The 12,761-nt window shown below is 39.7% G+C and overlaps 1 protein-coding gene across 2 annotated transcripts; it reads left to right on the top strand.

Moving 5' to 3' along the window:
- The first annotated feature begins 1,561 nt into the window (after positions 1 to 1,561).
- On the top strand, positions 1,562 to 7,871 carry LOC124858779 (androgen-dependent TFPI-regulating protein). 2 transcript variants are annotated; one of them, XM_047350992.1, is made up of 6 exons: positions 1,562 to 1,836; positions 1,933 to 2,058; positions 3,253 to 3,354; positions 3,442 to 3,557; positions 7,371 to 7,522; positions 7,615 to 7,871. In XM_047350992.1, the coding sequence occupies exons 1-6, from the start codon at positions 1,684 to 1,686 to the stop codon at positions 7,632 to 7,634; spliced, it is 669 nt and encodes a 222-aa protein (XP_047206948.1). In that variant the 5' UTR covers positions 1,562 to 1,683; the 3' UTR covers positions 7,635 to 7,871. The 2 variants fall into 2 exon arrangements, with proteins under 2 accessions (XP_047206948.1, XP_047206947.1); XM_047350991.1 differs by having other exon boundaries at positions 1,585 to 1,836; positions 7,371 to 7,871.
- Positions 7,872 to 12,761: the final 4,890 nt, after the last annotated feature.

Here is a 12,761-nt window from a genome sequence, read left to right as displayed (position 1 = left end):
ACTTCTTCCTAATGAGTAAGAGGGTTACCTCTTTGCGGCTTCCAGCCGCAAAAGGGAAGGTTCTGGCTATTATCTGTGTTTATGCGCCTAACAGCAGTTCAGAGTACCCTGCTGTCTGGATGGTGTTCTGGAAGGTAGGATTCCCTTGTGTTCCAGGAAGACCACACTGACCACAAGGTGGTTCATAAATCTACTCGGTACCAGGCCACCTTTGTAATTGTGTCATCAGAGCTGTGGCTTCATGTCTCGGACACTCAGGTGAAAGAGAAGAAGAGCCATCAACAGATCGCCACATGGTGGTCAATTGAATCCGGTCACAAAGGAGAGTGCCAGATAGACCTGGTATACCCAAACAAGTGGTGAGTGCGAACTGGGAACGTCCCACTTTCAACCCACATCTCTGGGGGAGTTTTTTTGATCCAGGAGAGGTTTGGAAGTGGAATCTAAATGGGCCATGCTCAGGACCTCTACTGCAGATATGGCCTTCAGGAGCTGGGGCCTGAACATCGTTGTTACCTTTAAAAGTAGCAACATCACAACTCAATAAATCTATGACTACATTATGTTTACCAAAGTGTTGCATCACCAAGCCTTCTGGTTACCAAGGATTTCAGTTCCCATGTTAATGAAGAGATTTATAACTCTTGCTTAATGTAGACTTTAAGCTGCTTTACTGTTTGGACCTCCTTTCTTGCATTGTATTTAAAATGAACAAAATGTTCTTGATGGGTATCGTGTCTGGATTGCAAGTCCTGTTAAGTTGATTTTCTACATTGTTTGTCTTTAAATAGTTTGTCTCACTGAAGGTGGCAGCATTTCTGTGTATGTTTTTGTCCTTAAACCCAGTTCAGAGGTCCATACAGTGATTTCCACAATAGCACAACTGTTTTGAAACATAAGAGCTGGAGAAAAGCAGCAGTGGCTCTGAAAGCGTTCTGCAGCCAGGGTTTTGTTATTTATCAAACGTAATAAATGCATCTTAATCTCTGAGGACAAAATAAAAAAGATACAGTAATCTGATTGCATTAAACAAAAACTTTATGGAAGCCATTTGTGATTAAATGTCAGCCTTGTGTTATACACCTGCCATCGATAACAGTAACTCTGATTAATCTGAAATACAGTCCAGATTATTGTCTTGGTAAAATCATGAAAAATATGAACTTTTTCACAGTTGATGTTTTAGATGACTTGTATAGATTAAAAATTGACAGTATAAACAAACAAGTTGACTTTGAGGTTCCTTTGTAGTTGTCACAGGTTTGATAAGAAGCTCTAAAAACTTCAGTTCCTCTGTAATGATACTCAATGCCCGTCTTAAAAGATTTAGTAAAGGAAAATGGATTTGCTGTTCTTGATGGTTCTTCTCTTGCAAAACAGATTAGGTTCCCAGAGTGAATAAATTTACCGTTCAGTCACATGTCACAGAAGGTTGATTATGAAAGAATATAGCTGACGTTTCATAACGAACAGAGGGCCTCTTGTCTAAAAATGTCACTTTGCGTCTGCTGCTCACCAACGTCTTAATAAGCTTGGACTGAATCACACTAATCTATAAAGACCTGCACTGCCTGAAATACCTCACATCTGAAGGGAATACTTGGGATCGTTTAGAAGATTAGTTCTCCAGAGTTTTCAAATTTATTTTTGTTCTTTCTTAAAGATTTAATATCAGCTTTAAAAATGACTGCAACCCTGAGGGCAGTGTTCCACATCTCAGCGTTCAGCTGGTACGCTATTGTTGTTAATTATCTCGCAGCAAAGGATGGAGAGGAGCTACCTGCAGGAATCTTCGTCTATGGAGGACCATGGAAGTACCTTACCTTTTTGAACTTGGTGAGCACATTTAGAAGCGATAACTGTGGTGAATGCTTAGAGCTGTGTGATGTGTCCTACAGATGAAACTGAATGATTTTGCCAGTATTTATTTAGTTGTTACAGATGACTTTCTTTGGACTGGCAGCAGTGAATGATCTCCAACCTGGGGAGAAGGCAAAGAGTGCTCTGAACAGATGGAAAGACCTCCTTTTCTCTGTCTTTGCATTTCCTGTAGGGATGGTGAGAAAATCATTTTACTAAATTCTACTTTTTTAATTCCAAAGTGATTTTATATGTGCTGTGATGTGGAAAAAAATGAATGCACCCCATGAAATATTGAGTTCTTAATTATTGTTTGCATATCAATGTCTAATCTAATTTAATGCTATCTGAGGTTATTGCGCTTTACCAACAAATATAGCCCTGAGTTACTCATTAAACAAAAGATAATAACAAAGTAGGGAGTTAATTAGAGGTGGCACGGTGGTGCAGTTGGTAGCACTGTTGCCTTGCAGCAAGAAGGTCCTTGGTTCAACTCCCAGCCAGGGGTCTTTCTACATAAAGTGCGTGTGTGGGTTCTCCCTGGTTACTCCAGCTTCCTCCCACAGTCCAAAAACGTGACTGTTAGTTTAATTGGTCTCTCTAAATTGCCCTTAGGTGTGGATGGGTGTGTGTGTAGGGTAGTTTGTCCTGAAGGTCTCTGTGTTGTTTCTGGTGACCTGCCTCTCACCTGCAGACCCCTGGAGAAAGACACCAGCTCCCTACAATCTGGTATGGAAGAAGCAGGTATAAAAAACAGATGGATGGAGTTAATTAATCAGCTGATTAGAGTGTGACATCATGAGTTTCCAATATTTAACTTTTTCAAACATCAAAGTATGGATTTTTTATTATATGTGCGACATAATCATCAAAATTAGAAGATATTAAGGTTTGAAATATTTAGTCTATGTAATAAATTTATATATGAATTTTAGGAGGAACTTGCATGCCAGCCAGGCCTGGGCATGTTGGCTGGTGTTTTAAAGGTTAATCCTAAATACCTTTGGTACCTACCACCTAAAACCCTTACCAGACTTATAAACTGCTGCAATCATCTTACTAAAGGTCTCACCATGATGTTCACTCTAATTTCAGAATCGTACCAAACAAAATGTCTGAGGTTTAAACAGGGAATCGTAAATGCAAAGAAATGATATTCTCATCATGTGGACCTGATGTGATACACTTGTGTGTCACTTTCAGTGGGAATGAATGTGTTGGTGTCCGAATTTATCCCACACCTGGGTTTTCTTATTTATATTACTAGATTTTTTTGTATTTTTTAAATTATGAAAAGCCATAGGTCAAAATATGTTAAAAAAAGGTCACCATATGTTAAAAAATAACAATATTAATGAGATAATGAACTTGGTGTTCTCTGCCTCTTTTTAGTTTGTGGTTCTGCTCTTCTGGACAATCTTTGCCTATGACAGAGAATTAGTCTACCCAGCAACCATCGACAACTTCTTCCCTCCTTGGATAAACCACGCCATGGTATCTAATCTTGTTTATTTCTATATGCAATTTTTGTTAAACCTAAACCACTGTGCTCATTGCAACTCTGCTGCGGCATTTTCTCAGCATACAATTGTCCTTCCTGTTGTACTTGGAGAAGTGCTGGTGCAGCCTCACACGTACCCACAGATGAAACATGCGCTGGCAGCATTGTTAGTTGTGGGCTTGGCCTATTTATCCTGGTAAGTGCCATTACAATCCAGTCAGGGGAGTAAACACATCCAGCTCTCGAATATGAGACCAGTTTGACTGCATGTGCAACAGAGGGCCACTTTAGTGCAAATATTGTTTTAACCTTGGGGCACAGGTATATTTCCTTAAAACTGTACATCTGTTTGTTTTCTGCTTGCTCTCTTGGATGAATGTTAAGTCAAAACTCAACTCTTAGACTTCAGCAAGAACCAAGAATAAAGTTAGGATTATTCAAACTAATATCTATTCACTAAACAATAGTTGAGTAAAGAAACAGATTCAAAAGTCTAATTTAAATGCTAACAAACCAGAACAAACAAGACTAATCCTACTATACATGTTATGGCAAGGGAATAAATATTAAAAATAATATCCAAACTGAAATTCAAATCAAGAGCCTATCAGTCTATCAGAAGCCAAGAGAAAATTATGGCCTTATTCTGAGATCTATTACCTACTTTAGTTTAAGAGGGGAAAATTAACAAGGGGATGAAAGCAAGTTTCGGAACCAGTCATAATCCAGCTCCAGAACTGCAAAAATGCAACTGAAAAAGTACATTACTGGGACTGATGCGAGCTGTTTAATTCGTACAGAACCAGCTTTCATTGCTTGATCTTAAAAGGTCTATCAGACATCTCTCAAAACCTTCCTGATGAATTCTAATGTCTATTCTCAATCCCCAGACTTCAAGGGACAAAGTAATCACAAGGCACTGATCAACCAATCAATAGTGGACTTGGGTGATGTGAGAGCTGTGCTGTATTAGGCCACCAATGAAAATTGGATTCTACGATTTTTCTTAGAACTCATTCTTCCGATATCAAAGAGACTACTCTAAACTCCAAAAACCTCAAGAGGGTATCACTCAAGACAATTAATATCTCATGCCTGAGGCTGTTTTCACACCCGAATTGCTTCAACAAACTTATCATTTTACTGAAGACAGACACACTTTTAAACAATAATCAATATTTAAAGTTATGATTAAAAGTTGGATCATTTTAAGGCTTTTAGAATTTCTAAATGAACAAATTCAACTTCAATAAAACCTGTTTTAGTCACATTTATGAGGAACCTTAACTGGTGCGGTCTGGCATTAACAACCTGACCATAACAACCAAGCAGTGTCAGAATTGGATGTGGTGTAGAACCCAAACACAGACATGAGGCAGGCAGAATCAGTAGGACTGATTTAATAAAATTAATAGATAAACCTACAGACCAAAACTGGAGGTACCAGAGAAGGAAAGCAAAACTTAACAGGGAGCAAATCGGTAAGGCACATGGAGGTTATGAGTCCAAGAGTAAAAGGTGGCAGGTAAAGGAGCACACAAGGAATCTGGGAGCATAACAGGATGAACTAAGGAGCTATAGTGGAAGGGTACTCGTTGTACTCATTGTCTTCCGCTTTATCCAGGACCGGGTCACGGGGGCAGCAGACTCAGTAGAGACACCCAGACTTCCCTCTCCCCAGACACCTCCTCCAGCTCCTCTGGGGGACCACCACCCCAGTCTACCAGTCCAGAGGTACTGTCCCCGACTGCGGTACGCAATGTTGAAGAGACGTGTCAACCATGACAGCCCCACAACATCCAGAGACTTGAGGTCCTCAGGGCGGATCTCATCCACCCCCGAACCCTTGCTACCGTGGAGCTTTTTAACCACCTCGGTGACTTCAGCCTGGGTGATGAAAGAGTCCAACCCCTAGTCCCCTGCCTCTGTTTCCACCAGGAAGCATAAATCTTGAGCCAACTGAGAAAGGATGAGAAAGCTAACAAAGCACAAGCAAATATAGATACCACTTGGATAAAGAGAAACATTAACCAAATAGGGCATGACCACATACAGGGGTGACTGGAAATACAAGACCAAAACTGGCAAAACAACTCTGGTACAGGTGTTAAAGGGTAAAAATGAAGTGAAGCGAACACAAGGAATTATCAAAATGAGACTGGAACTACAACTAAACACAAAAATGTCCATTCAGAACTGGACCCAGACAGGCAAAGTCATAGACTCTTCATATCACGGCGATGCCGAGCTACGAACCAAGGAGATAAGTCATTGTTTTGAATAGACCTCTGGCCCTACAGCGACATTTTGAAGAGATTTGCAGAAAAGTTGTTAAAGTAGGTTAAAGTTCACACCTGAAGGCAGGCTTCTGGTATTGATGACAAGTAAATGCATACCAGCACGACCAACAAGATAAAGAGAAAGACTTGTCATTGGGTTGTTAAGAAAAATGCTGGACTGCCCGTACAGTGCCGTCTGAAGGTATTCACAGCACAATCACAATCTATGTTGTTGGACTTGGATGTGAGAAACCAGCACAAAGTGGTACATTGTTGGGATTGCTTTTAGAAATAAAGAAAGAGTGTGGCGGGCATTTGTATTCAGCATCCATTCCTGATAAAATCTCGCACAACCATTTGCTTCAGTGGAGTGATACTGATAAGCCGTCTGAGAACAGTAAACCGTTTTGTTTCATTTTACAGACAGACGTATCAACACATTCATTCAAACTGACAGACATACTAACCTCAGCTCTGAAAATCAGACAAAACATCTGCAAACAGATGTGTCGGACTCAAAGTCATTCAGCATTTTCTTAAAATCCTTCAATGAAGGATTTCATGAAGCTTTAAGTGTTCTTGCTGTTTCTTCCTGGCAAACGGAGCACCATACATGAATGTTTTATTTTCCCATCTCAGTTCGTACACTTGGAACTGGCAATAAAAAAATAAATCTTTGAATGAAGGCTGTAAGGCCCTGGACTCCTCAAGTAGAGGAGGGTCAACAGGCAAAACAGAAGCAGACCAAGAACAGCTTTGTAAACAACATGTCAGTGTCTTAGCCTGCGCCTTTTGACCAGCTAAAAGAGAAAGAATCCATCCATCCATCCATCCCTCCATCCCTCCATCCATCCCTCCATCCATCTATCTATCCATCCATCCCTCCATCCCTCCATCCATCTCTCCATCCATCTATCTATCCATCCATCCCTCCATCCATCCATCCATCCCTCCATCCATCCATCCATCCATCCGACTGCTTGTCTGTGCAGGACTATGGGGGAGCTGGTGTCTATCGCCAGCATTCAATAGGCAAGAGGCGAGGCACACCATGGAAAGGTCACCAGTCCATCACAGGAAAACACAGAGACACACATCCAAAGGCAATTTTGGTGTGATCTCTTAACTTAAAAGACGTGTTTTTTTTAACTGCGGGAGGAAGCCAGAGTACCTGGAGAGAACTCTCGCATGCATAGGGAGAACATGTAAACTCGATACAAACTGACTCCAGGCTTGGATTTAAACCCATTTGGTTTTGTCTTTATTTTTAAAACGTTTTAGATCACAGAAATTTTGCTGAACTGTGTTAAAAACCAATTGTAATTTTTCTCCTGTTAAATTCAAGTGGTTGACTGTTTTTACGGAAAATTATGTGATGTTTGAAATCTACCTGGACCTTAATGTGGTAAAAATCCATCAATCTTTAAACAAACAGTCACAGCAGCAACTCGTCCTGACTCGCCCATTTTATTACAGAATGAAACAACTTTGATAGTTCTGCCTCATAAAAGCAAGACGTCTTCCTTTGTGTTGGAGTGGATGAAGCATAACCACACAGCTTGCTGCAGATCAGGTTTTATTATTAACCTGTGGTTTTTGCTGTAAGAGGTAGCAGAAAACTGTGCCAGTAAATATTGAAGAGTTACAGGAAGACAGTGGAAGATGGCCAAACAGCACAAATAAATGTTAAAAACTTGATTTTGTTTATTTCCCTTCCATGCATTCTTCAGGATTGTGTGGGTGTATCTGACGGTGGGAATTTGGGTGTACCCCCTCCTCAGACACTTCAGTGCTGCTGGTCTGCTGGGCTTCTTCTTCTTCAACATGACTGTGGTTACCCTGCTCTACCTGCTTGGAGACTGGATCAACAGTCATGTCTGGAGTAAGGCACATTTGGTTTTAAACATGGTGTTTAATCTCTTTTGTGTCACGTTCTCTTTTATATCTCTCCTTCCTTTGTTTTCTTAATTCCAGGAAAGGACAAAGCAAAGTGATTTAGCATTTCTGCACTTCGAAGCCAGCTCTACCCCTTATATAACAACTACAATTCACTGTTTGCAGCTTAAAACAAAGACACATGAAATATCGCATGACAAGCATTTAAACAGCATAATAAAACAGCTTCCACACACTGCAGTCCAGCTTTGTGTTCTTTTTAACTTGATCAGGTGTCCAGATTTTTTAACCACAAACTAACCAGGAAAACCATGAAACAGGCACGGAGAACTGAGTCTGGATCCAGTTTAACCTTTGGAGAGTGGATAACTTGAATAAAGTGTATATTATTCCACTGATTGTGGAGCTTGTAAGAACAGGTCCAGTCTGCAATGCTGAACAGCACCATTGTGAACCTATCACGTATCTTCAGACATTCCCAGGATCATCTTTGGTTTTGGGTCCATTAGTATCTCTTTCTTGACCCTGGGCTAATTTCATCAACCTCCTCTCAGATCTCTGTATCCTTTGAGATGGTGCAGGTAGTTTGGATCTGCGTCCACCAGTCCCAGAGAAAGGATCTTTGCCAGTAAATGCACATCTTCTTCACTCAGATCATTCTGTTAAAGAGAGTTATTCATCAATTGTTTATTTGCTTGTGATTCAAATCAAATGAAACGGTAGCAGCTGAACAACTACTCACCATTTTGCTGTTAGAAGAGGATTCAGGGATTTGGGGCTTTTTTCCCTGTTGAGAGCAATGATCATGTCAGATAACCAGGCTGATAAACCTAAATTCTTACAGGCCAGGTTTAGTTTCTGTTCCCTTACTGGTAGCATATATTTTCACATAAAACACAAGACAGGAAATAATTACTAACCTCTTTCAGACCTTTAGAAAAGCAAATTACGACAAACAGTAGTCCAGCAACGATCTGAATGAAAGAAAAACACCAATCAGAATCACTGCTACCATTACTGTCAGAAATACAGAAACCGAAACATTTTAAGAGGCCTTTACTTACTCCAACCAGGTGCAACATGTTTGCTTCTTGAGCTTCTGTCCTGCTTCTGTCCTCAGTCATCACTTCATGTGACTTGTATGAGCCCTGGCTGCTCCAACTCATCAGGCCACTGTGCATACCTGGGAAATCTCCTAGGCAGAACCGGCAGAACGGGATGAGCAGCATAGTCAAGAAGGCACCTGATGATCAGTCTTGAAAATAAACAGTTAAAAAAAAGTACGCTTCTTACGCAAGTGTTTGCATGAAATGGGCCCTTGGAATGAGAAGGATGTTATTGACTGAAGGTTTTTAACGCACAGAGTCATCACAGACCTGTAATCAGAGGGCAAACTGAGACGCACTTGGAAAACATATTCACCTCCATCCTCCTCATCTGCGCAACGCAAAACACTTTGGAGGTTTGTTAATGTGACTTCCTAGAGTCATCTGTAATTCTTTGAATTTCACCACATTTTGAAATGCGTCATCTAGTGTGTGCACTGAAAGAATCTAAAGATTTCCTCCACCTCACTGTTTTCCTGGGACTTGCCCATCTGCAGCTACGCAGAAGACGCCTCTTCTGTGAAGGAAGACATTTTTTTCCTTAAGCTGAAGGGCAAATCTCAGACCTTACCCAGGTTAAAATTACTCGCAGGCCACATTGTTGTCCAATTAAAATCACAAAAATAATTTTGCCTGTGCTGGGGGGCCAAGTCTGTACCCTTCTTGAATTGGGGGTCACATTGAATCATTCCAAGGGCCACAAATGCCCCTGGGCCACACTTTGAAAACCACTGGCTTAAACGATAGTTCGTTATTTTAAGGGAGAAAGAGAGGATTCTGTTTCAGTGACTGAATTTATGTCTTAACTGGATAAGCCAGATAGTATATTTGTTATGTGATGAATGGGACCCTCTCCTCAGTGGGCATGACTTTGCTTTGGTTGATTTTGCTTTGCTACATCTGCTTTAAAGTTCAGTCAGCTTTGTATAAATGCAAAGATGCACTCACAGGTGAAAACGAAAACAACACAGCAACAGCTCCAGTTAAATTTGTCCGTGCTCAAACTGAAAGGTGCTGTTTTTTGCTAAATTATTCATGCCCCATGAATGTTTCCACATTTGGTCATTTTACAACCACAATGTTCCATTTTTCTATTATTTTATTTGCATTTTATGTGACAGTGGATAATTGAAGTGAAAGAAAAACGATACGAAGCTTTCAGTTTTTTACCACATTTTGCTGCGATAACAGCTACAGGTCTTTTGGGATATGTCTACATCAGCTTTACATATTTAGAGGGTTTTGCTCATTCCTCAGCTCAAACTCAGATTGGATGGAAGGCAGAAAATATTGCTTTACCAGACTTTCCACAGATTCTCAGATAGATCTAGGTCTGGACTTTGACTGGGCCATTCTAACACATAAATATTCTTTTCACATAAGTCCTTTCATTGTAGCTCAGGTCTGTTGTCCTGCTTGAAGGTGACCTCCACCCCAGTATCAAGTCTGATGCAGCCTCTAGCAGGTTTTCTTCCAGAATAGTCCTCTATTTAGCTCCATCCATCTTCCTATGACCTCTGGCCAGCTTTCCTGTCCCTGCTGAAGAGAATTATTCCCACAGCATGATGCTGCCACCACTATGTTTCACCATTGGGGCGCTGTATTTGTAGCGATGTGCAGTTTTCATTTTCCAGCAACCATACCTTTTTGCATATACACCAAATACTTTTTTTTCGGCCTCATCTGATCAGAGAAGCTTTCTCCACATATTTGCTGTGTCTTCTGTATACAGTAAAGACCAAAAGTTTGGACACACCTTCTCATTCAAAGAGTTTTCTTTATTTTCATGACTATGAATATTGTAGCTTCACACTGAAGGCATCAAAACTATGAATTAACACATGTGGAATTATATACTGAACAAAAAAGTGTGAAACAACTGAAAATATGTCTTATATTCTAAGTTCTTCAAAGTAGCCACCTTTTGCTTTGATTACTGCTCTGCACACTCTTGGCATTCTGTTGATGAGCTTCAAGAGGTAGTCACCTGAAATGGTTTTCCAACAGTCTTGAAGGAGTTCCCAGAGATGTTTAGCACTTGTTGGCCCTTTTGCCTTCACTGTGCGGTCCAGCTCACCCCAAACCATCTCGATTGGGTTCAGGTCCGGTGACTGTGGAGGCCAGGTCATCTGGCGCAGCACCCCATCACTCTCCTTCTTGGTTAAATAGTCCTTACACAGCCTGGAGGTGTGTTTGGGGTCATTGTCCTGTTGAAAAATAAATGATGGTCCAACTGAACGCAAACCGGATGGAATAGCATGCCACTGCAAGATGCTGTGGTAGCCATGCTGGTTCACTATGCCTTCAATTTTGAATAAATTTGACTGGTTTGCTGCAAGTAACTTTCTATCCATTTCCAGACCCATATATGTCAATTACATTCTAATATGTTCTTGAAATGTCTTAGATTATGGCATAATGTGTTGCTTCTTCAGATAATTTAGCCTCCTTCGTGTTGTTACACTGGTTCTATGTAAGGGATTTCTTTATTCTACACATCTAGCAATGATCAGACTTTATTGGCAAATAAAATTAAACTCAACATTTCAAATGAACTGTTGTTAATCACTGGCAATTCAAGTCTTAACATAAAACTGTAAATTAAAAATTGTTTGGTGACAATACATGTGGAAACTTGGATTCATCAAGTTGGCCAAATGATCTACTTTAACTCTAAATGAGAATATAGTTTTACAAAAAGATCACACACTGAAGAAAATATTTTGTTTTGCTCCCTTCTCTTATATTATATGTGCATCTACTTCCTTTTATATGTCCTCAACACATCGATAACAAAGCCAGACTGAATGTAAATGTTTGTGATAAAAAAACAAATGGCACAAAAATCTTCTTTGGGTGAGAAAAAACGTCATGCTCAGATCGTATGAAATAGATGAGTGTGAAAGCTGTAGTGACTTGATCTGTAGTGTTCCTTCCAATATCATTTATCTCTGTAGTCTTGCCTTCAGTAGTTCGTTCATCTTTATTCATAAGATACTGACAGTAAAGAGCAGAGCAATGAAAGCTACTCTAGATAACTATGTAGTACATTTTACAGCTGGAGGTGTTATTATGGGTTTATGTGTAGCAAAGCCCCTGTATGGACATGTTCAAACTAGTCACATATTTTAAAGTGAGCAGTTTGTCCTACATGTGACGTTCCCGATTTCATTTCCTCCAGAGGGCGCCAAATGATCCACATGCTGCATCAAGTCAAGATAACTCTTTTGGTTTGAAAAACAGAAGCAAGATCCAGCAGATAAATTCCAGATCCTTCCATGAGACGATCAATTCAATTCAATTCAATTCAAAAATACTTTATTAATCCCAAAGGGAAATTAAATATCAAATATCAGTTCTATGACGTAAAATAATCTGTTGAATAAAACGTCTTTTAGTTGTCTAGATAAACACAATTATACTTGGTTTTATAGTTTATATAATCTATTTCTCACAGTTAATATATTTTAAATATATTACTGTCATTTTAGTATTCATCACGAAAAAAGTCAACAGATATTCTAATGAAATTTCGGTTTCTGTGTTATTTTGTAAAAATGGATTTTGCATTATTTATTGAGCCCGACTGCGCACTAAAATGAAACAATTTCGCTTTTTTTTATTTTTTTATTTTATTTAGTAGCTAAATTTAACAACTCAGAAATATTTTTGTGACGCAGCCTAAACAAAGACGATATAATGACATAAAGTCAATAAGTTTGTTTTTGGTGTGGTTAAGGAAACAGTTAAGGATTTGATGTGGGCATTTTCTATTACTGCTTACTATGGCAAGGACACGCATGCGCACACTGTCCATCTAGAACATTTCCGATGCTTCGCGACATTTCTTTACTACTCGAGGGAAGTTTGCGGAAATGCATTAAATTCCCCGGTTAAATTGTCAAACTTTCAAAATTAAATCTCACTATTTGCTCACATACTGATTCTTTACATGCATACTGGCACCGTTTTAGAGTATGTTGCACTTCTAATAGTAATTGGTAAAAGCAAAAAGCTGTTTGACTCCCATTTGAATGATTGGTGTCGCTAACTTTAGCAAATGGCTTTTATTTTTTAAAGCACAACCGGAAATACTGATTATAGCTCAGCTGCTTTGAC

This window comes from Girardinichthys multiradiatus, chromosome 22 (assembly GCF_021462225.1).
Source record: "Girardinichthys multiradiatus isolate DD_20200921_A chromosome 22, DD_fGirMul_XY1, whole genome shotgun sequence".
Taxonomy (NCBI): Eukaryota; Metazoa; Chordata; class Actinopteri; order Cyprinodontiformes; family Goodeidae; genus Girardinichthys; species Girardinichthys multiradiatus.
Note: the sequence above shows the minus strand (reverse complement) of the source record. Positions and strands in the feature narration are given on the sequence as shown.

Excerpts from the sequence above, each read along its gene's own strand:
- LOC124858779 (XM_047350991.1), top strand. The coding sequence starts at position 1,684 with ATGACTGCAACCCTGAGGGCAGTGTTCCACATCTCAGCGTTCAGCTGG. Across the intron at positions 3,355-3,441 it reads CTTGGATAAACCACGCCATG|CATACAATTGTCCTTCCTGT; the intron begins GTATCTAATCTT and ends GCATTTTCTCAG. Across the intron at positions 3,558-7,370 it reads GGCTTGGCCTATTTATCCTG|GATTGTGTGGGTGTATCTGA; the intron begins GTAAGTGCCATT and ends TGCATTCTTCAG.